This window comes from Lycium ferocissimum, chromosome 6, assembly GCF_029784015.1.
Source record: "Lycium ferocissimum isolate CSIRO_LF1 chromosome 6, AGI_CSIRO_Lferr_CH_V1, whole genome shotgun sequence".
Lineage (NCBI taxonomy): Eukaryota > Viridiplantae > Streptophyta > Magnoliopsida > Solanales > Solanaceae > Lycium > Lycium ferocissimum.
The window spans coordinates 38,651,916-38,679,342 of NC_081347.1; the positions used below are offsets into that span (position 1 = coordinate 38,651,916).

Consider the following 27,427-nt stretch of genomic DNA (forward strand, 5'->3'; position numbering starts at 1 on the left):
TGGTTGACCTATCATATGGCTAAGGTCTTCCAAGTAAAAGGTGACAAGCTTGCATGGGAACAACATCACAAAGGATCTCATATTGGTACTTCTCATTTGGGAAGCAATTTCTCCATTTAACCTGGCTCGGAACCGAGTCATAGCATTCAATGCGTCCTCTTCAAAGTCTATTCTCATCTTCACAAGTTGGAACTCATCATAGTATTTTTCCACACTCTTTTTGAGTTGCTCTTGCTTGTAACGTTCGGTGACATGCTTGCGCCTCAAGATATTCTTTAGCCCTTCCCAAGTAGGTGTAGGGGCAAGTCCATGCAATCTCCTTGCTTTCACTTGAGTTTCCTTCGCAGGGCGAAGCCTTCGAATTGAGCAATGAAAGATGCTTTTTTCATCTCGGACATGTCATTTGTCAAGAAGATTCTATCACAACGCATCACCCAATCAAGAAATACGTCGGGATCACTACCCCGCTTTGAATGTTGGGGAGAGTGACCTTGATGGAGTTGAGACTCGTATCTCGACCTCCACTATTCCCATAGTTCCCATAAGGTCCTTCATCATAATCATAACCTTGATTGTCACGACCTTGGTAACCATCACGAGCTTGATATCTTCTTTGCCTACCCATTTGAGGGATAGGGCCATTCCTTCCACCTCTACCTCGTTGCGGACCTTATATTTGTCCTTGTTGTCCCCTAACTTGATTAGCATAAGGATCAACCACATCATTTTCATACACTTCTCCTTGATAGTCATCATTCACGGGTGGGACATTTCGGACGGCTTGTCGGGGGTTTGGAAGGTTTTGACGGGGTAGAGTGACATTTGGTCATGGTTCGGTTTCATTTGGAATTTGGTCTTGTGAAGGTGGGGGGGGGGGGTATTGTTTAAGGTGTTGGTGGTTTGAGGAGTAGAGTTGTAAAATTGGTGGATAGTTCCGGGGGACAAGGTAGGTGAAGTGGCTCGAGGCAAGCCACTTGTGTTTCCTTGATAGTGAACTTGTGGTGAGGATGACAATTCCCTCACACTTCCTCTTAAAGACCCTATCCCTCCCTCCACATTTCCTATTCAATTAGCCAAGGTGGCTATCATGTTGGCCAAATCATCAAGTGTTACTCCCCAGGTGGGAGTTGGAGTTTCATCTTCATTCGCCATGGTACCTATTAAAACACACACAAAACAAGCAAACACGTTAAGTTAGTGATAAACAACTCACAAATTCTCAAGTAAGCACACCTTTGAATTGCCTCACAAATTGTTTCGGCTAATGATTGTGTTCTTGTTAATGCCGATTAGTCACAAGGGATTCAAGTTCTACTCTTGGCCGGAATAGATTCTTGTTTAACTTAGAAGAATGAACGACTCAATTCAAACTAGCAGACTTGAATCAAGAAGTTTCGACGAAGTTAAAAGAGAAAAGAACGAAGAGAATTGGTACGAAAAGAAATGGGACTCAAGAACTAATTAACAAACAAGAACAATTACTAGTTGTTAATTAGCTTTAGAGAATCAAAGAAAGTAGATAAAAAGTGGAGAAAGACTTGGAAAAAAATTGGAGAAGTTTTGAACACTCAGAAAAATTTTGGGGTGGTTTTTGGTCCAACACTTAGAAAATTTTTCTAAGTGTTGAAATGCACACTCTCTGAATCTGAAGTGCACGCTCCTGCAGGCTTTTTTTTTGCTGCGCGTGGCTGACGTCAGAGATGATGTGGCAATTTTTTTTTTTTTTTTGTGGGTTGGAAAATGGACTGAACTTTCTGATTTCCTTTTTTTTTCTTTTTTTTTTTCTCTTTGGCCCACAAACACTTTTCAACCTTTGATTTGAAGATTTTTGAGATCAAACACCTTCTTTGCCTTCTTCTTTCTCTTGAAGATTTGAAGATCTTCAAGAACACCAAGAACTTTTAAAATCTCAACTCCTTCAAATCAACTCCTTTTTGTCCCAAATTTCAGATTCTAAACCTTCTTCACTAGGGAAACATCACCCAATAACTTTCAAACTTCAATATCAAGTTCTACTACAAAACCCACTTTGAGTTCTTGACCTTCAAGGTCCTTTAATGGTGAAAAACTCAAAAACGACTCAAATGACTTGAAACTCAATATTTGAAACCCTAATACACTAAGAAACTCGGATCTAACACTAGAATCAACAAAACAACACAAGATTTTTGGGGTTTTAATTTTTGATTTTTTTTTTTTTTTTTTTTTTAATGAATCAAATCCCAAGATTAGATTTGTTGGAACAAACCTAAATTAGGCTCTGATACCAAATGATACAACAAAGGAAATAAAAAGGACAAGAAAATGACAAGGAAAATAAAGGATAACTAGATTGACACAACTAAAGACACAATTTGACAACCAAAGTTCTATAATAACTAAGACCTTCAAATTGTAATCAATAGAGCACCAAACTCTAGGATGACCTCGAGGACTTGTGATCCCAATCAACCAATCCTCTCAACAAGGTTCACAATCAAAAGCTTCACAAGCTCTCTACTCTCAATGAGTTTAGTAATTTCAATATTCATCCAAATCTACCCTAGGAAATGTTTAGACAAGTTATTTATACTAGAAAGCTAAGGAAGACAACTAAGCTATTACAATTCTACCCTTAATGAAGTAAGGGCATTGTTTGGTTGGTCTTCCTCATAAATGAAACTTGAAAATGCTAGCCTTTAAGTAACAGCCTCATTGCAAGCATAACCATCTTCAACACTGTTCTCCAAGCCATCCTCCCACGAAATCATCAACACTTGTAATTCCCTGGAAGGCTCTAGAGTGTACTTAAGTACGTCCCTCTTCATGAATAACCCTTGCATTGCTTGAAGCTCACGAGATTGGTTCCTTGTGAAAGGCCTTGATGCAACTTGGGTTGTATCAATTTCAACACAAAAACTTTAGAACATATAAAACAACTCAGGATGATCTTTCATTAAGAAAATCCAAATACATCTTGAATGAATATCAATAAAACTAACAAAATAACGAAATCTTAAGGTGAACAAACTCTTCTAGGACCCTAAATATCATAATGAACTAAGGAAAAAGTAGACTATATGATTCTCAGCACTACATGGAAAGGTGGCATGAGTATCTTTTCCAAGTTGTCACGACTCATAATCTAATGTGGACAAGCTAAACAAACTAGGTACCATCTTCTTCAGCTTGGATAAATTTCTCGGATGTCTCAAACATCTGTGCATTAAGTTTTAAGTCTGAAGGATCAGTAATTGACATGTTGTAGAGGAGTTAGGAGAGATTAGATAATAACGGCCTTGTGATTCACGCCTTGCACCAATCGTCTGTCCTGTACAACGGTCCTGATATTGAAGGAACTCGCTATATTCCCCTTCAGATAAAGAAAGCCCCTTACTACCGGTATTACTAGTCAGAGCAACATGAACATTTTTGGGTGGTCGACTATGTAAAGTATAACATACTTTGCAATAACTGCACTTTGGTCGAGATTTTCATTTTCTGAAACGACCGCCTCTTCAGTTCTCCATAGTTTGTGAGATGTCCAATTTTTCATTAGATGAGATGCGAGAATAGGGGAGTTAACGGTCGGTGATGACACCATTGTGTGACTAGATTGCGGCAGCAAGCTGAAGTAATAGGGAGAATAGTTCATCCATGGTAGGAACAATAGGACTAGCGAAAATTTGGTGACGCATTGAATTGATCATTTTGTCGCCGCTTCTATTAAATTTTGCCCGACACTCTCAGAAACTGTATTGACATGGACAACCACTTAGGTCATCCGAAAATTACATGGTAAATGAGATTTTTCTTCTTCGATGCGGCTGGATTTTTTTGTTTTTAATTTTTAAAATTTTCCAGGAGAATGTCCTGGGAGGAGTTGTATATCATTATGAGAACACAATAAAAGGGGGGGGGGGGGGTGTTCTGGACCTTATCCCTGATATACAACACTGATTGCAAGCAATCACCGCAAAAAAAGGAATGCTTAAATTTGCGAGATTAAACATTCCTGAGAGATCCAACTATACAATTTTAGCTGACAAAAAAGTTGGCCTTGTCATATCTAATCCTGGTACTATGAAGCTGCATCCTATCCAAAAAATAAGGGCCTTTAGCACCTCCTGGCATTTGGTCAATTCTGTAGTAAATGATCTGCTCATCAATGTTAGTGGCCAGTTTTGCTAAGAAATCCGCAACCTGATTGGACTCTTTATAGCAGTGAGAAAGTTAACATCAACATTCTCAATCCTGGAATTAGTGTCCTCCACTATAGTCTTCAGATTAAGATTGTTGGATGTTGCTGGTACTTTTGCACAACCATATTTTCTCACAAAAGGTCTGATACCATGTGAGAAATATAACACGAGAGAAAAATGCATGTGAGAAACCTGAGAAATGGAGCCCTATTTTTCGCCCATATACAACGGTAAAGTTGTCTCCGCGTGACCTATAGGTCACTGGTTCAAGCCATGGAAGCAGCCACTAATGCTTGCATTAGGGTAGGTTGTCCACATCACACCCCTATCCCTTAGGGTGCGGCCCTTCCTAGGACCCTGCTAACACGGGATGCTTTGTGCACCGGGCTGCCCCCTTTTATTTTAGGTTCATGTGTATCATAGAGTCGGAAAACTTCCTACAACTTATCTAGGTGGTTGCTAGGAGTATCTAAGGATTCTGCAGTCTGCAACCTAGTGATGGAAAAGGTTGAGAGAAGGTTGCCACGATAAAGGTATTTATCAAAGGGAAAAGGTGACTCTGATCAAGGGCACTTTGTCTGAAATATTACAAGTCTCTGATGCAGGCACCTTCTAGTGTCAGCGAAAAACTGGATAGGCTTCAAAAAATTTGTGGTTACAAATTATGGTAAAAGAGTTCCATCTAGGGGTGGGCATAATAAGCAAAAAACCTGTCCGAACCAAAATAATCCGGTTCTTCAGTCGGTTTTCAGTTTTGATTCTTAAAAAGTTCGATTTTCGGTTTTAAGAAATTGGTATTTCGGTTGAACTTCTTAAATATGTATATTTAAGTGCGGTTTTGATTTACTTTCCTAGTGGAATTGATGTTTGATGTTTGTATGTGGTGCCCTACCGACTCAAAAGACATTAAAAAAACACTATTCTTTCAATCTTATTAAATTGGTTTACACATATTTTTCTTTTTTTATTTTTTATTTTTTGTATTTGTAAAATTGTGTGTACTTTATGTGTAATGTGAGAAATAAAAAAGAATACAAGAGGACAACAATGTGAAAGCAATGACGTATGTTCAGGTCCAATGCGAGTGAAGAAGCTTCTGCAAATTTATTATTCTTATGTTTTTTCTTATCTCTTGGGGAATTGAGCTTCTACAAATTTTCCAAATATATTCTTGTTACTAGCTTTTCTGTAAAAAAGGAGAGGAAAAAAAGGCTAGAAACTGACCCCATTCATGAAGAAGCTGCGAGCTTTATGCCACAACTTCTGAAATAAGAAGTTCCTTACCATGAAATTTACTTTCTTTTGAGCAATTGGTCCATGGCAGAAACAGTATGCTAGGGATAAGCCTTCCTCATTGGATAAGAAGTAAAACCAGTATATCACATACATACCGAAGAACCGAACTGAACTAAACTAATTTCGGTTCGGTATTCAGTATATAATACAATCGAAAAACCGAAAACCGAAGTATGAAACTGAAGTTCTTAAAACAGAACCGAAATACTGAAAACCCACCCCTAGTTCCATCTGGTGAACTCGAAGATGGTCACATCCCCAATAAAGTATGAAAAGAGTGAAATATTTGGGGGTATTCAATTAAGCACTCTTAGGAAAGTGGCTCTGGCAGTTCAGCAACGAGGTACAAGCTTTGTGGAGGACTTTTATCACGGACAAGTACAGTACACGAAAAGGGGTAGGAAATCAAAAATATCACACCATCATGTGAAACTGGAATGTAAAGATATATCGTAAAGTGATAAAAAGAGTTAGTGGTGATATAACTTTTATGTTTGGAAACAGAAATAGAGTTAGTCCTCAAAAGCACATGTGGTGTGGTAGTGATATCTTCATAGTTGCTTTTCCAACTATCTGCAACATGTTTTAGAACAGTATGACGATATTTCATGTCTATAGGACACAATATCACTGCTTATTTGAATTAAGGCTCAAGAAGAAATCTACAAATGGTGATAGATGCAGTCCAAAATTTAATGAAATTACTTTATAAGCAAAACATCACTGTCAGAATATAACACTTGGAAATGGAAAGCAAGTGGGAACATCAACAATAATACTCCCTCCGGATCAAAAAGAGTGTCCACTTAGCCATTTGCACACCCCTTAAGAAAATACTAACTCCTAGAAAAAAAATAGGTAATTTGACTAAACTGCCCCTAATTAAATAGGTATTGGGATTTAATCACATAACACTTAATAAGGGCAAATCTGGAAAAATAAGGAAAATTCTTTCCTGATTTTTATAAGTGGACGCTCTTTTTGACCCAAGAAAAAAAGGCTAAGTGGACACTCTTTTTGATCCGGAGGGAGTATTAGTTAATAAAAAACAGGACTGGGTTTTGTCAATATTCACAACAAGGGTTTCTTTTTTCTTAGAAGAATGGAAGTTCTGTCATGAGTTGGCTTCTCAAGTCTAATGAACTTTCCCTGTCGAAACAAGGCGCTTTTATCCTGCTTTATTCTTATATATTCCATCGCTACCCTCGTTTTTGACTGGCATGTGATACTTTCTGGTAACAATAATTAAAAAAAAAAGGATATCCCGGTGCACAAAGCATCCCGCATTAGCAGGGTCCGGGGAAGGGCCGCATCCCAAGGGGTGTGATGTAGATAGCATAACCTAATGCAAGCATTGGTGGCTGCTTTCACGGCTCGAACCCCTGATCTATAGGGGTCACACGGAGACAACTTTACCGTTGCTCCAATTCTGCTATTAATGGGGTTAATTGCGGAAATCAACAAATTTTTATGAATCGTTTGAATTTAAAACGGGGGTCTTTTTAGTGTAAGTTTTTTTTAAGATTAGCATTTTAAGATTAGCCTTTTGAATGCTTCTATTATCTTTTGATAACTGCAGGCTAAAGAGCAAGCTGAAGCAACTTGCAGATCAGTATACTCTATCTGAACAGCAATTCGCAAACAAGGTGATTCACGTTTGCTCTTATTTGAATTTCCAGTAGTATTGAGATTATAAAACATCTCTGCAGATTTTAATTTTTTTCTTGACCGCTTTTCCTTTTTGATTAAGGGTCTGATGAATATGTTTCTCTTTGCAGTTGAAGCAAAAGAGCCTTGAACTTCAGCTTGCTGATTTGAAAACTAAGCAACACGAGGAGAAATTAAAGCAGGAACAATCCCAAATGAAAATTTATGCTGATCAAGTGTCTCAATTATTGGCAACGGAGCAGAACTTGCGGTTACAATTGACAGCCGATGGAGAAAAGTTCCAGCAATTCCAGGTTCGCTTGTTAGTCTTACAATAGCATGATGTGTCAAACTGAAATTCAAACACCAAACATACTCGGTTAGATGTCTAACAGTTGTGAGGTCACATTCAGGAAGTTTGCACTTGAGGTATTGGTTTGTAGTTTCTGTTGGTATAAGCATTCTTCAGGAGAACTTGCTCTGCCTCAAAGTGTTTGACTTCCTATAAAGAAGTTTTTGATAAGGCGAATGACCTCATATCTCTGGTTAAATTGATTAGGTCATTCGCTTTAGATATTGATCCTGGTGAATAGTATAGGTGACAAAATATTAAAAAGTTCAAGAAACTTGAAGCAGTCTAGTATCTTCTTTATGCTCACAATAAGTTTTTATTCCTAGTTATATTACCTCTCAAGTCTATTTTCACGATCTTTTAGTAAAAGAGCAGATATGATACCAGAGAACTGCACAGGTTAAACACTTTCTGATATTTGGATGAAAGAAGTGTTCCTTTATTTTGTCTGATGTGATTGGATGGTAAGTCTGGGATATGGCTGCCTTTGTCTTGTTGGAGTTGGAAGTTAGGATTTTAGGTAGCTTTCACCTCCTTGGAACTTTTTCCTTTCTGTTTTATTTAGTACTCTATCTGCCCTATTTGTTGGGAACTCTTCCTCTTTTATCTGTTGGAGAAAGATCAGTACCTTTCTATAGACTAGATAACTTTTACATTCCCATGGCAATTGACAAGGCTTGTTGCTGGCCCCACAGGATACAAAACAAATTATTCAATATAATGGTAGGTTTGGCACTAAATAAATATGTAGCTTATATATCGGAAGTCTTCCTTCCTTTCTTAAAACACTGCGCCCAATCAAACTATGCGCAATAAGTTGGGACAGACGGATCAACTTATTGGGAAATGGTTTTGTTCTTTTCTATTAAAGCTTTTTAGAAGCTCGTTTAGAGGAGTTGAAATGCATGAAAAAACTAACCCAATTTGGTAAGATTATTATAGACAAGAAAATAATAGAAAATTCGGATTGAAATGCCTTCTTGACTTCTGGTAGCCAATTGATCGTAGGTGTGTGATAAACCTGAAGAAGATTGTTTTTGCCAGCTTCCACATTCATCTTGAAATGCTTAAACGGGGTTAGATGGTGGCACGATAGGCTGTGCCTTTGCTACAAACCTCAAGGATACCCTTGCCTTTCCAATCCTACTCTCTGCTAAATTCTTTTCTCTGCTGGATCTACTAAAGATTTTACTCTTCCCTCACGAAACTGTGCATCTAATGAGTGTATGTTGGGGGTTCACGATGGCTTAACATGGACTGAAAGTAGTGTTACAATTCCAGTCTGGGACTGTATGGCTGTAGAATTCTGGTGTCTGTGGTTCTGATTTTAATCAAAGCAAAAGCAAGTAGAATCTAGGAATGACATCCAACTTTCGGATTTAAAAACGAGTTGACCTTGTCTTTATTTAGGAGACAACTTGTGCGAAGATTGCATTTTAATAGTTCTCCCCTTTAATGTTCCTTTTCCAATCCTGAATCCTGTTGTGTGCATTCGTCGAGTCTTCCTTTCACAAGATAACCAAGAAAAAGGAGTGAGCAGGGATGTGAAGAGAAGTCATGGTGCACAGTAAACCATAGCCCCACCAATTTCAGTCACCTGTTGTTTTACTTATTAACCAAATTGTGGCGAAACACCATTGTCACCCCACCCCCCCACCCCCATACAAAAACACTTGTTTAGTTACAGTCCTCCTAGACTTCCTCTTTTCAACATTTCAAAGACAGTGTCAGAGCAAGATAATATGCACTTGCCTACTGCTTGATAAAGCAAGAGTTTGCTTGAAGTGTTTGTTTACATGGTTCTTCTTAGAGGTATCATATATTTTACTACTATATATAAGTGAGGATATCAAGTTTTTGTAGTCCTCACATCATTCTTTGAGCAATGAGGTTGCTACATGTGTTTGTTGCTTACCTATTTTTATTTTTCTCATTTATTTTCTTATGATCATTCCCACTTGGAACTTTGTAATTGAACTAAATTGAAACCATATATAGTAACTTTTTGTGGATATCTTCTTGTACCTTATTAGATTACTTCTTCCATTTTTATTTTTTTTATGCTTGTTCCTTATACTAAAAATAATTATTTTATTTGTCTATTTTAACAAATTAGGAAAGATTTATTAATTTGTCCAATACTACTCTTATCTTTAAGTAACTATATAAGAAATATTTCCTCAGTCTAAAATTGTCTGTTGTGGTTACTAAAAATAGTTATCTCAAATTATTTGTCGTTATAGAAGTTCAAGGCACAATTAATTATTTTTCCTCATTTTATCCTTAGTAGATTTTTGTCATTAATGAAGATGGCACATAAAAATAAATAAACGTTTAATGAAAAGAGATTATAACTTAGACATAAATAAGGGTAAAGTAGTCAAATACCCCTCCTAATTATAATTTCTTAAGGGGCTTGTAAAACAAAAAAGCGACAGATGATTTGAGGAGGAGGGAGCATATAACTTAGACATAACTAAGGGTAAATTAGTTAAATACCTCTCCTAATTATAATTTCTTAAAGAGCTTGTAAAACGAAAAACGACAAATAATTTGAGACGTAGGAAGTAGTAAACTTTCCTCAGCTTATCTGAATAGTTGAGGCAGAAAAATGAAATAACTGATAATTGACGTGTGTTTTGTTAAATAGTTGGTGATAGTTCATGTAGGAAACTTGCACACCTGATAGTTCATGTAGGAAACTCACGAAAAAGTGATAGTTCAGGTGTATTTTGGCCATTATGTCTTATTATTATTATTATTATCATACATTTTGATAAAATTCATGTAAATTTGGAATCACAATTTCATTTTCAATTAAAACATTTATTAGGTCTTACTAATTAGTACTCCATATTCTTTTAGATGTGTTCGGTGTGAAGAAAATATTTTTCACGAAAATTATTGTATTAAAAATAATTTCTAGGAAAACAAGTGTGCTGCTTACTTAATTTCTTATCTTTGGTGTAAGCAAAAATATTATGCCAAAATCATTTGTCTATAACCTAGACAAGTACCATGGGAGGTGGGGGTGGGGATGTGCGGTGGTGGTTGGTGGGGATGGGAGCTACAATGGTGGGAGTGAAGATGAGGTGTATTGGAATGTGGGGAGGACACAATGAATGTGAAAGCCACTTTGTCGAACTTGATTTCCCTACTTCTATTATGGAAGTCATTTTCCTCATTTTAAGGAACTTGTTTCTCTAGAGAAATTGTTTTTCAAAATTTTTGACCAACCAAACACAAAAAATTGAAAAACATTTCCCTTCATACCGAACACACCCTTTATTTGTTTTAAATCACCAAAATTCTGCTTCTTTAGTGAATATCGAATCTTGTGTCCCTTTATATTTGTTAATTGTCCTTCCAAACTTCCTTCCTCATAGATAATTTATTTTTTTAAAATTATGCAATTATGTGACTAAAAAACTTTAATAATTATGAAAACTTACCAACAAGAAATGATTAACGTGTTGCTAGATTAAATTAATTATGCAATCGAAAAATGACATAAATTATAGTATTTTTAAATTAAATTTACTACGTTTGTATCATGAGTTTGGGCCCAGGCTTAGCACGGGCCACATGCAACTAGTTACTGAAATAAAGGGACTGAGCAATAGTTCAAATCAGAATGGGAAGGATCTTTGTTCTATCTCAAGTTATGTTTCTAAACTAAGCTGCTTGTGGAGCTAGTGTCATGAAAAGTTTGAACATAAAACTTAAAAAACTATTCTTGTGTGATATTCTTGCAGGAAGCTTTGCTGAAGAGCAATGAGGTTTTTGAAACGTTTAAGCAAGATATTGAGAAGGTTTGCTTCCATTTATCTCTTAAACTTTTTTCAATTTCCCAGGGTTCTATACTCCGTCCCAATAAACTATTTCTAGTTTAGTGCGCACAATTAGAATAGTGTTTGAATAGCTTAGTAGCATTCAAGTTCGGTAGTGAAGTGATTAAAATATTGGTTAAAATGAAAAACTGGAATCATCAGGTATGATGTTAAATCAAAGTTGAGATTATATAAAGTAGTCTTATTTTGTGTTAGTCTGAATTGTTGAAGCGAGAGGAGTTCTCCATTTTAGAAAAGAAGTCAAATATTTTAAGATGGACCAAAGGGGAAAGGAACTTAGGTTTATTGGGACAGAGGTAGTAGTTTGCCTTCATGCTGTGGTTATTCTGACGAGTCAGGTGCTATTTCTTTGAGACCTACGCTCAATGTTTATCCTTTTTGATGCTATGTGGTTCTGATTTTAGATGGCAAAATCAATAAAAGAACTTAAGAAGGAGAATGCTTTCTTGAAGGGCAAATGTGACAAGTCAGATGTTACTCTGATAGAACTCGCTGAGGAGGTAATTCTGTCTCTAATTAACTCTCTTTGAAGGAAGGGAATTATTCAATTTGTCTTTAGTTGCATATGCCTCTTGTTAATTGTTTGCAAGTGATGCCGCAAAACTGGTGCAGCAGACAGATTAAGGAACACTAAACTGTGAAGAACATAGGACATGCAGGGTAGACTAGATTTCCAATGAATATTAAACTTTATACCAACTTAAGAGAATAAGCTGTTTTTCCTTTTTTTAATGTTACAATTGCGGTTACCAAAGCTGTATTTTCCTTAACTTCAATGCTCAAAGTGAAGCAATCTACTGTAAGTTTCCTAAGATAACACATGTTGTAATCAAAATACATTAAAAACCCCTGAATGTAACATTATGAAACATGGAAAAGTTTTAAAGACGAAAGGGAGTCATTGAGGTCTGAATTGTTCTGCATATCACTGATTTTACTCTATATGAACCATCTGAAATTAAGGTCCGAATTGATGTTCTGTAGATTGCTAATTTTAATTCTATCCATGGATGTATACTTTTAACTCACTACTTTTGTGTGCTGGTTGTTCCCGCAGGAGTACTTTTGGGATGTTCTAAAATTTTGACATCTTTCCATTTCTATCCAATTTTCACAACTTGCAAGAATCTAAATCCATTAAATTGTTCAAAGTTTAAACTTTGCTGTGATGTTTTTCTGTATCAATTTACTATTTTCTTCACTGCACTTTCTTCACCACACTTATACAACCATAAGTCAGTTTTTCTGTTCTCAATCAAACTCTGACAGAGTAGTGTATTTGTCGATTTTTATGTGTAATGGCACCAAAGACGTGCCCTCCCTGTACAATTACCAGCATGGTGGCCCATATAACAAATGATCTATCATTCAAACAAAGTTAGCTCTATTAAACAATTAGAGGATTACTCAAGTCAAGGAAATTTCTGCACGTGCCTAATGAGCGTTGTGCGTTGAAGTGGGATTTAACTATCTAAATCTATGCTATCACAACTACTCTCCCTGAAAAGCTCTCTTGTTCGTTCCCCACAATGCAAAAACACTAATGGTTATACTAGAAAGTGTAGCAAGTCCGAAATCAACCTCGTACAAGAAGCTTATTTGTTCATATTACTTCTAATATATAAGCCACAGTTAAGAGGAGCTTCCCGTTGTCCTGGTTGCCGACCAAAAGGGCAATTCTGGGATTTAGTTAATTTAAGGCATGGGCTAGCCTACTTAATTATTAATACTAGACATTAACTTTTTTCTCCACGGTAACACATCTTTATGCCCTCTGTGAAGCTGAGTAGCATTCTACCATCATAATAACAAATATCAGGACCTTTTGTTCCCTTTCGCAATATGCTTTGGGCTGGTCTGTGTTGAAACCTTGAAGCTTGTTAACTGATTTCCTTGTTGCCCAGGTCGATATTCCCTCTGTGCATTGGATAGCCTGAATGATATTGCTTGATGCTCAAATTATGTCTGTGTAGTAGAACTCATTTTTCTCAGTAGGAACATTGAAATATCTTGTTTTCTCTGCAGCGTGAATTCTTGAAGAAACAGTTGGATAAAACAAGGAACCAGAAAGAGAAGCTTGAAGCATTGTGTAGATCGCTTCAAGCAGAAAGGAAAGCACATTCAGTAGCTTCCAGCGACTCAGATTCAGTTCAAGCTTGAAGATTTCTGTAAAATTAAATCATAGCATGAAGGATTTTGGCTGCACATAATGAAACAAGAAACGATGTGTCTGATTCACTCTTTTGTTTGTCCTGCAGTTTTATTCTTACTACTATTTCTGTTTTTCTCGTAGGGGATGAAGCATTTTCAATTTTGTTACCATTAACTTGGTGCCAAGTGCCAGTAGATTCTATGAAATGCTTATTGACCGAGAACCATCATGTAGGAAAATGTAGTTTCCCTTGATGTACTGAAAGCTGAGCAGCGCACGATGAATGAATTGGTTTCATCTCTTCGCTCATTTCTGTTTATTTTCAAGTTTGCGTTGGTGAAGATCCCAAAAGCGATTCTACACTGCTTGATTGAATAACCATGTGGATAACAGGACATGAATTCTCAACTTTTACACTGGAACAATTGAAGGGATGTGGCGGTGCTTGGTAGCGCATTTGCTTTGGGTACAAAATGTCACGTGTTCAAATCTTGGGTCACTAAATATTACTGCTCCTTGGAGTTGTAACAAAGAATCAATTGAGATTGAAATTGGACATAATTTTTGTTTTTTTATCGATGGTATTATTAGTAAAACAGAGGCTAACAGACATAAAAGATCCTGTTTGGAGAATACTTACTGAAATGAGGATATGTGCTGATAAATTACCCAAAAAACAAAAGAAAGAGGACATTGTATACGGTAAAACCTGGATGTATGCAAGACCAGTGAGACCGGGGACTGGAGATAAGAAGAGACAGGCATGAGTACCGAGTCTTCCCTTTGGATTGGCGGAATCGCATCAGCTGCGGCTGATCTGAGAAAAGTGAAACAAATCGGTTTAGTCCAAAAGATCACCGACTCAAACTCCGCATCTCGCCTTGCCGTTTCTCCATGATCGAATTGATCGAGGCCGTTATTCCGGTTTCAAAGATGACCGAGTTGATCGTGGCTGTTAGTCCGGTTAATCAGTTACAAATCACCACACGTCAACATCGCTCTGTCACATTGTACCAACAATCGAAGTGGTGTCGACCGTACGGTCCAATCTTATCCTTTTAGGTTTTCTTTATTCTAAAAGGGTTTATGTCAGAAAAGGCCCATAAGGCAAAAACTATAAATAAAAAAGATTTCCCTACTTTTAAGGGTTAGCTTTTTGAGATCTAGAGCATTGTAATAGCAAATCAAAATATCATTTCTCCCTTTGGCCCGAATCAGTGGAATATTGTTGTCTTAGCTTACTCTTCTAATACCATTAACTTAATTATCCATAGCAACGTATTTATTCAAGTTATTAACGCATATATTCATATATACATACCGTTGCACACGAGTCCATTTATATATTCCACATAAACCAACAATAGATTAAAGTGTATCCACATATCCTATACCTCACTTACAAATTCAATTGATTGCCTAAATTCGGCAGAACAGCTGGCGCCCACCCGGGGCTAGGATAATAAATGGGTCTTTGATCTTGGCTTCTATCTCTTACTCGTTAAGATTGAAAAAATCTTTTGTTCGTCTCTGTGAAAACGGACTAAATGGCAAACAGTGGGGAATCTGGTCACGTCAATAACAACGAGATTGTGGCCGAAAATGAGAATAGTGGGCTACGGGGCTTACCAGTAGATCCCATCGACCCAAACTCCGTTGATTCGAGGGAGGGCCTCAACCGACAGAACACCGTGAATCAGAAGAATGCCGCCCAACTGGCACTGATCCCTTAAATACTCACAATTCAATTACTTTGTCCTGGGCACAAGGCCGGAAAGTGCCAGATACCCCGGATGATATTAACTTACGCTTAATTTTTGAAATGTCATAGAACAGTAAAAACAATATTGCCGAACAAGGAGTCGCAATAGCCCATTGTAAAGCAAAAATGACGAAACCGCCCGAGAGACGAAAGCGTGTCGTCAGCGAACCCGTAAGTGACGAAACACGGATGGTCGAGAGTAATGGGTCCGGAGTCGGTTCATCTACCGAAGTTCGAGAATGCTCGAAACATCGGCGAAGCGGTTGACTCAACTAAGAAGGTGGAAACATATAACTTCGGCGGGGATCGCATCCCGGGCTCGCCTATTCTTAAAGGACCTGGATTCTAAGAGGTACATTCGCAGGCTTTTTCCTCCGAGCGCGCTCCGAAATTAATCCCGAAGAGGTTTAAAATGCCGGATATCCAGAAATATGACGGCACAACGGACCCGCAGGAGCACGTGACTTCATACACCTGTGCCATAAAAGGCAATGATGTCAAAGAGGATGAAATTGAATCCGTGTTGTTGAAAAAGTTTGGGGAAACTCTGTCGAAGGGAGCATTGACTTAGTACGACCATCTTCCCGAGCATTCAATCACTTCTTTCGAAATGCTTGCGGGGATCGGCTTAGCCCTCTGTTCGCCCTCCTAGTTGCATGGGACCTTCCGGTCCTTGCGTAGTGGTCTCCCGACGAAGCATCACCCGAAATGTCAACATATTCAATCGACCTTGGAACTCGGTAAAGAACTTTTCCCCACCTCGTGCGCAACGTCGTAGCCGACGGTCCTTCCCTACTGGCCGAAGGAAATGGCGGAACGGGTGGCATCCTCCTCCGATCAGTCAACCCGGCGAGTCACACCGACCTCCGAACAAGGAAATCGTGCTCGTTTTCATCTCTTAGAGTCCGAACGACGCTTCGCCCTCTTTTTTTCTCGCCCTTGTCCGAGGGCTTTCTCTCGCCTTTTGTTGGCAAAGAATAACACACGGACGTACCCGCCGAATCACGGGGCCGGCCGGGGTTCCGGTTCCCGGCTCCACCGAACCCTTTGGTAAACCGTAATACCGAAGAGGTTAAGAAAAAAGGGAAAGGAAAAAAAAGTAGAAATACGATAAATTCCAACCCGCGCAGTATTACCGTGGTTTTCGGGCGACCCATCGGCCACGCGACAGTTCCCCCCATGTCCGTGCTTCATGGCCGACCGGGCCGAGGAGAGCTCCAATCCATTTATTCATAACCCGACAACCGGAGGTATCCATACCACGGCCGATATAAAGCGGGGAGAAATCGTTTTAATACGAGGGGGCAAGCGTTTGACAAAGCATTCAAGGGTTATCGAAATGAACCGAGAAACTTACGATTATCATTCCACCTCTCCGTGAAAGGGCATATAGTCGCTTAAATAATGTCCGCGTCCTCACCCGACGTAGCGCGTTAGCCAACCCCTTCCTCTTTATCCATCTTCGAAAAGATCGAATTTCGCTTCGCTTGGCGAGCTTGATCACACCCCTAACAACCTCGGGGAATATAAACGGATGAATTGAGTCATCGTAAACTCCTATTTTACATTATTGGCCAACAACCGGAGGCAAGCCACGGTCCTCCAGACTATCAGGCCAATTTGGGCCAGGGTCACATTATATGTCCGGCACATATCTAATATAACTGGGTCGACGGGGTCGAGCTTCGAGGTAAAGGATAGGTATAAACGTACGTGAAGCCCTCCCTATAATCTGTGATCGATTCGTCAGTGCCCGGGCCAAACACTTGCACCGACTGTTATCCCATCCGCAATCGACCGTACTTGGTCAAGTTTATCCTCGTAATGGACGACGGGTATCGTCTTACATCGAACCCTCTCGTCGCAACTGCAGAAGGCTTCTCAACTTCAAACTCTTTGTTATAGTCTTCGGGGTTCGACGTACTATGTCCAAAGCAGTAGGCTCAACGATGGTCATGCCCTTGGGTCAACGGGAAATTGGTGAATTCGAGAAGGGTGAAAAGAAGTTAAAGAATAAGAAAGAGTGAGGAAGCGGTTGGAAAAATTCAAATAACAAAATGAAAAAAGAAACACAACAAAGACTTTCGATCAAAGGACAAAGAAGAGAGAAGCTTGACAAAGCTTGGTCTTTTTATGATCGAAACAAATGGAAGGGGATGATCACGATCAAGGCAAATAAGAAAAATGGAGAGAAAAACGATCAGTGAGTGAAGAAGAGAAGGAGAAGTGAAAATGGTAAAATGAGGAGGTTAAAAGCCTTATATAGGCATGGGGACTGAAACGGTTACAGAGCCCAGCCAACCGGGGGATGCCACGTGTCCCAAAATTAATGAGACGTGATTTGAAGAGACGTGCATTACGGCGGTTATCGAAGCCGGCCACTCGGGATGAGACACGTGGCAGATGGCAGAGGGACGTGACATAACTGTTCCCGCCAAAATTAAAAGATAAGAACGAGCTTATGAAACCGCCGGTTTGGTGACTCATCCACTTCCCGTTACTCCGGTAAAACTTCGTCCGGAAGTGCGGGGACTATCCGTATACGATAAACCGGATGTACGCAAGACTGCGAGATCGGGGGATCGAGATAAGAAGAGACAGCACGAGTACCGAGCCTTCCCTTCGGCTCAAGTTAATCGCATCACCGCGCTGATCCGAGAAAAGTGAAACAAATCGATTTAGTCTCAGTATCACCGACCAAACTCCGCATCTCGACGGCCCGATTTTCTCCATGACCGAGTTGGATCGAGGCCGTTAGTCCGGCTTTTTAGCATGACCGAGTTGATCATGACCGTTAGTCCTGCACCGCTACAAATCACCACACGTCAACATCGCTCTCGTCACATCGTACCAACAACCGTACGGTGTCGCACCGTACGGCTCAACCTTATCCTTTTAGGTTTTCTATTCTAAAAGCGGTTTTATGTCGTATGTAAGGCCTATAAGGCAAAAACTATAAATAGATAGCATTTTCCTACTTTTGGTTAGCTTTTTGAGATCTAGAGCATTGTAATAGCAAATCAAAATATCATTTCTCCCTTTGGCCCGTGGAATATTGTTGTCTTAGCTTACTCTTCTAATACCATTAACTTAATCATCCATAGCAATGTATTTATTCAAGTTATTAAAGCATATATTCATATATACATGCCGTTGCACACGAGTCTATTCATATATTCCACATAAACCAAAAATAGATTAAAGTTTATCCACATATCCTATACCTCACTTACAAATTGAATTGATCACAGAAACCGGTAAATGCTTGGCGCCCACCGTGGGCTCTTGACATTAAAGGGTCTTTGATCTTGGCTTCAATCTCTTACCCGTTAAGATCAAAAAAATCTTTGCTCGTCTCTCTCTCGTGAAAACGACCAAACGGCAAGTGCGTCGGGCACCGTCACGTCAACAACAACGGTAGACGGGTCAAAATGAGAACAATACGGCTTACTGCATCCCATCGACCCAAACTCCGTTGATTCGAGGGAGCGCCTCAATCCTGCGAACACCGCGAACCAGAGTACGCGCCCCCACCCGCCACCGATCCCTTAAATACTCACAATTCAATTACTTTGTCCCGGCACAAGTGTCGGAAAAGTTGCCTGACAATTTTGATAATATTAACTTACGTTTAATTTTTGGAATGTCATAGAACAGCGCACAAATGGTCACATCGCGAGTCGCACAGCCCGCCTTGCAAAAAACGATGAAACGGCCCCGAGAGACGAAGTGTGTCGTCGAACCCAAGCGGACGAAACACCGATGGTCGAGAGCAATGGGTCCGAGCCGGTTCATCAACCGAAGTTCGAGAATGCTCGAAACACGGCGGCACGGCCGACTCAACCGAGAAGTTATGCGGAAACATATAATTCTCGAGCCGACTCGCATCCCGGCTCCGCCATTCTCGAAAGGACCGGATTCGAAGAGGCACATTCGAGCCTTTTCTCCGAGCGCGGCTCGCAAATTAATCCCGAAGAGTTCAAATGCCAAATATCCGTAAATACGACGCACAACGGACCCACAGAACACGTGACTTCATACACCTCGCGTGCCATAAAAGGCAATGATGTCGAAGAGGATGAAATTGAACTTCGTGTTGTTGAAAAAGTTTAGGGAAACTCGTCGGCGGAGCATCGACTGGTATGACCATCTCGCCCGAGCATTCAATCACTTCTTTTCGAAATGCTTCGCGGACGCGTTCATAAAAGCCTCGCACGGCGTGCTGGGAAGGCGCAGCCCGTAAGGCGATATTTTTCGTATAGCCCAAAGGGATGACGAGTTATTACGTGAATTTGTCAACCGGTTCCAAAGGAACGGACGGGAGCTCCTCCGGCTCCGAGGAACGGGTCACGAAGTTTTTACCAAAGGGCTTAATCCTCGGTTCTCAACGGCCTCGTTCAAACTAAAAGAAAACTTAAGTGGAATACAAGGCCGTGACCTTGGCCGATGTTCATACTGCATGGATCAAAGATCCGGCAGAGTGACGACCTCAGCCGAGCTCCCCCCGAGACCGTAAATACGAGCAAAAGCTCTCCGAGAGACGGAGAAAAAATTACGAGCCGGAGTCACCATCGAGGGAAAGTGTATCGTCCGTACTCATTCGAAAAGTGAAAGTTTCGTGTCGAAAAAATCGAGGGTCGGGGTCCCGCCCGGGCCCGCCGGGTGATAAACGGACCAAGCGCCCATCGAACGCCGAGGTCTATCATTTAGAAGTGATGCCGGGAGCTCGGCTACCAACAAAGACTTGCCGAGGATATCGGAGTACAACTTCAGCATCAATACTTCGGATCTCGTCTCGGCCATAGGTCGTATCGCAGAAGCAAGATGGCCGAGACCATTGAGATCAGATCCCGGACAACGGGACCCAAACGTGATATGTGAGTACCACGGAACCCATGGGCACAGAACTGAAGACTGTCGCCAATTGAGAGAGGAGGTGGCTCGGTTATTGAAAAATGGCCACCTTCGAGAGTTCCTGAGTGAACGGGCTAAAAGCCATTACAAGGAAAAGGAATCCCACAAACGGGCTGAACCAGTAGAACCTCAGCATATAATCAATATGATAATCGGGCAGCGCACGTACGCCTCGAGGGCCGGTGATGAAACAGACAAAGATCTCCATTGTACGCGAGAAGCGAAGCCAAGATTACGTGCCCGAGGGTACCATCTCCTTCAAAGAATGAAGATGCAGAAGGCATCATTCAACCGCACAACGATGCTTTGGTAACTTCTGCTCTTATTTTTAAATCACAAGTCAAGAGTATTTGATTGACCCAAGTAGCTCGGCCAATATCATCCGGTGGAGAGTGGTCGAACAACTGAGACTACTCGATCAAATTGTACCTGTGGCTCGAGTGCTCAGTGGGTTTAATATGGCGAGTGAAACCACGAAGGGGGAGATCTTTTTGCCGATCAACATTGACGGCACCATTCAGCAGACGGTGTTCTATGTCATCGAAGGAGACATGAAATATAATGCTTTGCTCGGTAGGCCGTGGATACATAGTATTTGGGTCGTTCCATCGACATTACATCACCGCTAAATTCCCAACACCGGAGGGGTAAAACCATCCGAGAGAACAACCCGCTGTAAGGGAGATGTTCGCGGTTGAGGAAGCGCCATTCATTCCTAAGAAATCAGATCCGAAAGAGGACGAGTCAATCGGTGGCAAGGACTCTAAATAGCAACTAAAGTGTACGGGTTCGACAACGGAGCAGCAGGGGTCGGACCCGGGGTATGAAGAAGATGATTTCGGTGTACCTAGATCATTCGTTTCGCCGGATGACCTATGTAACCAAGTATACGGTGGAGGAGCTGGAGCAAGTCATCTTGTTTGAATATCTACCGGATAGAAAGATATACCTGGGCACGGGGTTAACCTCGGAGCTCAGGAACAAGTTGATTAAGTTTCTTCAAGCTAATGCCGATTGTTTTGCATAGTCCCATATAGATAATGGCTGTGTGCTACCGGGAAGTAACAACTCACAAGCTCGCCCTCGATGGGAGATTTCCCCAAGTGGGAAGGTAAGGAGGAGGCCTATGGCGTAACCAAGGCACGCCTTCTAGGGGCGACGAGGTAACAAAGCTTTTGAAAATCGGCTCTATTCGGGAAGTAAAATACCAGAACTGGCTAGCTAACGTAATGGTGGTGCCAAAGAAAGGTAATAAATTTATAATGTGCGTTGATTATAAGGATTTAAACAAAGCATGCCCGAAGGATTCATTTTCGATGCCTCACATCGATAGAATAATCGATGCAACGGCCGGGCATGAGATGTTGAGTTTTCTTGATGCTTACTCCGGGTATAACCAAATCCGGATGCACCCGGAAGATCAAGAGAAAACATCCTTTATTACCCGGTACGGGACTTACATGCACACAATGTCATGCCTTTCGGATTAAAAATGCCACAACTTACCAACGTCTAGTTAATGGGATGTTCGAAAAATGATAGGAAAACAATGGAGGTTTATATTGATGACATGATTGTCAAGTCCCTGGAAACAGAGGACCAGTTAAAACATTTACAGGAAACCTTCGATATACTCCGTAAACACAACATGAAGCTCAACCCGAAGAAATGTGTCTTCGGTGACTGGTCGGGAAAGTTCTTGGTTTTATGTCCAACCGGGGAATTGAAATTAACCCGAACAAGATCAAAGCCATCGAGGATATTAAGGTGGTAAATAACGTCAAAGGAGTGCAGAGGCTCACCGGAAGGATAGCAGCGCTGAGTTGGTTCATATCGAGATCCTCGGACAAGAGTCACCGTTTCTTCTCCTTATTAAAGAAGAAGAATGACTTCGCTTGGACACCGGAATGCCAAAAGGCCTTACAAGAATTGAAAAGATACTTGTCCAGCCTGCCTCTGTTGCACACACCAAAGGCGGATGAGCAGCTTTTCCTCTACCTTGCCGTATCCGAAGTAGCGGTAAATAGTATTTTGGTCTGGGAAGAATCAGGTACGCAATTCCCTATATATTATGTGAGTAGAACTTTAGGGGATGCGGAGACCCGTTATCCCCACCTTGAAAAATTGGCTTTGGCATTGGTAAGTGCCTCTAGAAAGCTCAAACCTTACTTTCAATGCCATTTGATATGTGTAGTGACAACTTATCCTCTAAAGAACATCATGCACAAACCGGAATTATCGGGTAGACTAACTAAATGGGCCGTAGAGATTAGCAGATATGATATTGAATATAAGCCTCGGACGGCCATTAAGTCCCAAATTTTGGCCGATTTTGTGGCAGATTTCACTCCGGCCATGGTCCCCGAGGTTGAGAAAGAACTTCTGCTAACCTCGGAAAAAGCTTCGGGTATTTGGTCGTTACACACGGATGGGGCCTCGAACCTCAAAGGTTCCGGGTTAGGAATCGTCTCAAACTCCCGTCGGGGATGTAATTCGGACAATCCATTAAAACTATGCAATTGACTAACAATGAAGCCGAGTATGAGGCAATGATTGCAGGTTTGGAATTAGCCTTGCGCTGGGGCCGAAATAATCGAAGCAAAATTTGACTCTCTCTTGGTCGTTAACCAGGTGAATGGCGTTTTTTAGGTTAAGGACCAACGGATGCAAAGGTATCTGGAAAAAATCCAAGTAATACTACACCGGTTTAAAAAATGGACCATGCAGCATGTACCCAGGGAGCAGAACAGCGAAGCCAACGTATCAAGCCAATTTGGGCTCTTCTACCAACAAGAAATTAACCCCGGCACTATGGTACAGTTAATGAATTCGGCGATAGAAACCGGGCATGCTGAAATAAACACGATGGGTCTAACATGGGATTGGCGCAACAAGTACATCGACTACTTGCGAGATGGAAAGCTCCCGAGTGACCCGAAAGAATCACGGTCACTAAGGACAAAAGCAACACGGTTCTGCTTAATAGACGGCCAGTTGTATCGGCGATCTTTTTTTGGGCCCCTGGCCAAGTGTTTGGGTCCTAAAGAAATCGATTATGTGATGAGAGAGATACACGAGGGAACTTGGGGTAATCACTCCGGTGCAAAAGCTTTAGTTCGAAAAATCATCAGGGCTGGTTATTACTGGAACCGAATAGAGGAGGATTCGAAGGACTTTGTCTGGAAATGTGATGGGGGCGTCAGCACATGCCCCAATGATTCACCAACTCGGGGAGTTGCTACACTCGGTGATGTCACCGTGGCCCTTCATGAAGTGTGGAATGGACATTGTTGGTCCATCGCCATGGGCGCCGTGTAAAGCCCGTTTTATTTTGTTTATGACTCGATTATTTCTTAAATGGGTTGTGCCTTCGAAAAGATTAGGGAAAAGGAGTTATTGACTTCATATGGGACCACATTATCCGTCGTTTCGCATCCCGGCTGGAGATAACTTGTGATAACGGTCCTCGCTCATAAAAGAAAGTCAATGATTTCCTCAAGGGTTGAAGATTAAGAAAATCAGATCAACTCCGTATCACCCAAGTGCAAACGGACAGGCAGAATTCACAAATAAAACAATAATTCAAAATCTAAGGAAAAGACTTGAAACATCGAAGCATCACTGGAGGGAGGTGCTCCCAAAAGTATTGTGGGCTTACAAACCACAAGAAATCAAGCACGGAAGAAATACCTTTTTCGTTGGTCTACGAGGCCGAAGCCCTCATCCCCGTAGAAGTTGGTGAACCGAGTCTCCTATTAGATACGCCACCAAGGAATCAAACGAGGAGGCCATGGCTATAAAAACTCGACCTCACGGATGAACTTCGCGAGAATGTGTCAGTCCGAATTGCAGCCTTTCGTAAACGCATAATGGAAAGGTACTACAACCGGAGGGCCAATTTTTGACATTTCCAAGTTGGGGACTTGGTGCTTCAGAAAGTTACTTTGAACACCAAGAATCCCAACGATGGTAAGTTAGGTCCGAACTGGGAAGGGCCGTACAAGATAACCGGAATAACGGGTAAAGGGTCGTATCAGCTGGAATCCATGGACGGACAATGGTTGCGCAATAACTGGAATGTGGCTCATTTGAAAAGATACTACTGTTAAGGTATGGACACCTACTCTCGTGTTTATTTTATTAATCTTTCCTTTTTGCAGGTAGTCGGGTATCGGATGAAGTTAGATGTTAGGTCTGAAAACACGGGTTGCACTCTTTTCCTTAGTTCGGTTTTGTCCCAAATTGGGTTTTTTGACAAGGTTTTTAATGAGGCAACAAGTACAACATGTTACTTGATAAAAATGAAGATAAGTGTCTGGGGGTATACCCCGCGAGTGGGACTGGATAGTGCTTATCCGATCGAGCAGCTCGGATAAACACTAGGGGACTACTATACCCACATCGAGGCTTACCCCGGTAAATAGAAAATGAAGCAGCTCAACAAAGCAAAACGCCGTTAGGTCCTCAAAATTTTGTTTCATACCTTCGTCCAAAACCGAACCTTCTATATTAGGTTTCGATGTAAGGATCAAACGATCAGAATGAATCGTGTCCACTTAGTATTTCCTACGGCAAAAACAGAAGGAAACGGACGAAATCTTCATATCATGTACGTACAAATACATGCAATATAAAAATTATTGAAAATTCTGGTTATTACATTTTGAATACGTCTTTTTAGACACCCTACCCCGGTAGTCACAGCCGAAATTCGGCATTATTTTACTCAAATATCCTACACCGAGGACTATAGTCGAAATTCGACAAAGGCAACAAAGTCACATTGAACCAAGCCAAAATCTCTAACACTCTCGAATGGGGACTGCTATATCAGAATTTGCTAAGGTTGGGATTCAGGTGTCCGAACCTAATCCACGATAAGGGAACTGTCGAAAAATATCGGCCTTAAAATGCCTAATGTGATTCGGAGACGTTTGAATTCACAGAGCATAATTAAGTCCCATGGGCAAACCACTTGATCAAATCCCCGGACAAATTATACCGGACGAAGTGGAAAGCCGACAACGAGGCATAACCCGAAAAAATGGCTCCGAGCAAAAGCCATAATAAGCATTCAGATAAAAGAATAAAGAGAATCGACAAGAAAAATACGCATTCCATATATGAAGGTTTTTTACACCTTAAATTTCTACGAAGCTAAAAAACAAAAACAAGACAAAAAGGCAAAGGCAAAATAAAGGCTAAGTACAGGCCCTGATCTATCCAGTGTAGCTGGAACCGAAACGCTCGGATACTGTCCGCTGGGAATCCTCGGAATCGGTGTCGAGGGCTCTCTTGGCTTCTTCCTCAATATTTTTGGCTTCGAGCACCAGGGCCGGGAGGTCCCCAAAACCTTGTTGGGCTTGCTCGAGGGTGGCCCTTCGGGACTTCCACCGCTCATACTCCATCGCAATCGTAGTATGGGCCTCGACAGCCTTCACGTTCGTAAGGGCTTCTACCAAGTTGGCCTTAGCCTGGGCCAGTTTGTCCACCAATTCGGATCTCTCAACATCGAGGATTCTTTGAACTTGAGTAGCTGACTCGAGCTCGGTCTTCAGGAGGTCATTGGCCTCGGCTGTCTCCTCGAATTTGGTCTTGAGCTCATCGCATATCCGGGCCCTATCCTCGGCTTTCTGCTCGAATACCCTCAACTTGTCCTTGTACTCAGCATTCTCGGATTCAAGCCGTCGATGCCTCTCGGCCATGTTCACGGCATCAGTCTTGACCGAGTCAAGCTCCCCTCGAAGTTGAGAGATAGTGGCCTCGAGTTCATCAAGCCTCGAAGAAAAACGAGCATTATCTTGGCTAAGACCGACCTTTTCCACTTCCAGGAGCCGGTTCTTTTCAACCATCCCGGCTAACTCATCCTTTAACCGAAGATTTTCGACCGCCGCTTCGAGCTCGGGTTGAAGGTTGAAAGTATACTCGGTTCAATTGATCCTCCTTCACTTGTAAAAGTGTGCTGCCGAACTTCTCCGTTTCCCGACCCCGGGCATCCAAATGTCCCCCAAGGTCGGCAACCTCTCTTCGAGCACGGATGAAGGCCTCATTGACGAGCACCACGCTCTGTGAAAGAAACGAGACGTTAAACTTGGATAAACGAGAAGGAAAAATTCACATTGAATTATGGAAAGATAGGCTGATAAGCTTACCCGGTTACCCGCGTGCATGCCCTCGTTAATAAGACTCTGCCAGGGGACCCCGGTCATCTTCCGCTTATCCGAGTCCGAGACGAGGGGCCTCAGATAGCTTGCAACTCCCACAGGACGTGACAAAAAACTGCAGTCCTCGGGAACGGTAACCACGGCCGATCTTGTTCTTCTAGGTTCCACACTCGGGGCCGGGAAGATATGCACCAGGCTATCTCTTGAACCAGTTTCGGTGGACCGGCCAGCTGCCCTCGTAACTCGAGTGATAGGGAGATGTCCGAAACTGGCAGCTTCCCCGCTAGCAGGAGGAGTATCCGAGAATATATCATCAAAGTTATCTGACCTTGAAGCTGGAGTTGGGGAGCCAGAACAGCACCCGACGACACCCCGGTGGGAGCAGGTGTGCCTCGATATTGTAGCCGGGTCCCCGGCGGGGGTGAGCGGTATCCGGCAGCTCGGCCTCGGGACGAGGAGCTCGACCCTCTCGTTCGGCCTCGGCGATTGGTGCGTGCCCGGACCTTCTGACCCTTTCTAGGGGGGTCTCCTCGGATGAAGCATCACCTGAAATGTCAACATATTTAATTGACCTTAGAGGATTTGGCTAAAGAACTTTGTCCCCACCTGTGTGCAATGCCGGAGCTGACGGTCCTTCCCCGACTGACGGAAATGGTGGAATGGTGGTATCCTCCTTCGGAATAGAGTCAACGGAGGGAGTCACACCGACCCTCCGAACAAGGAAATCGGGCTCTGTTTCATCTTTTAGAGTCTGAACGACGCTTAACTGCCCTCGTTTCGGTTTACGCCCTTTGTCCGAGGGCTTTCTCCGCCTTGTTGTTGGGGCGGCAATAATACGGGATGTACCCGCCGAATCAAATTCGAGTCTTTGGCGCGGCGGCTCGGGCTCGACCGTCGATCCGGCTCCAGCCCACCGAACCCTTGGGTAAACCTGAATACCGAAAAGGTTAAGAAAAAGGGGAAAGGAAAAGGTAGAAAATACGATAAATTCCAACCCAAGCAGAGTATTACCGTGGTTTCGGGCGACCCATCGGCCACGCGACAAGTTCCCCTATGTCCGTGCTTCATGGGTGTGTTGGCTAAGGAGAGCTCCAACCCATTCATTCAT

At 41.7% G+C, this 27,427-nt stretch overlaps 1 protein-coding gene across 3 annotated transcripts in view; it reads left to right on the forward strand.

Annotated features, from left to right (window-relative positions):
• The window catches only part of LOC132059657 (uncharacterized), a 55,622-nt gene extending 41,568 nt beyond the window's left edge, over positions 1-14,054 (forward strand). For 2 of the 3 annotated variants that reach the window (XM_059452342.1, XM_059452343.1), the window contains exons 8-12: positions 7,057-7,123; positions 7,256-7,438; positions 11,232-11,288; positions 11,732-11,827; positions 13,353-14,054. In XM_059452342.1, coding sequence (XP_059308325.1) covers positions 7,057-7,123; positions 7,256-7,438; positions 11,232-11,288; positions 11,732-11,827; positions 13,353-13,487 — 538 coding nt within the window. In that variant the 3' untranslated portion in view covers positions 13,488-14,054. The remainder of the gene's footprint in view (positions 1-7,056; positions 7,124-7,255; positions 7,439-11,231; positions 11,289-11,731; positions 11,828-13,352) is intronic. The other variant, XR_009415693.1, reaches the window with a different exon arrangement.
• The last annotated feature ends 13,373 nt before the right edge of the window (positions 14,055-27,427 follow it).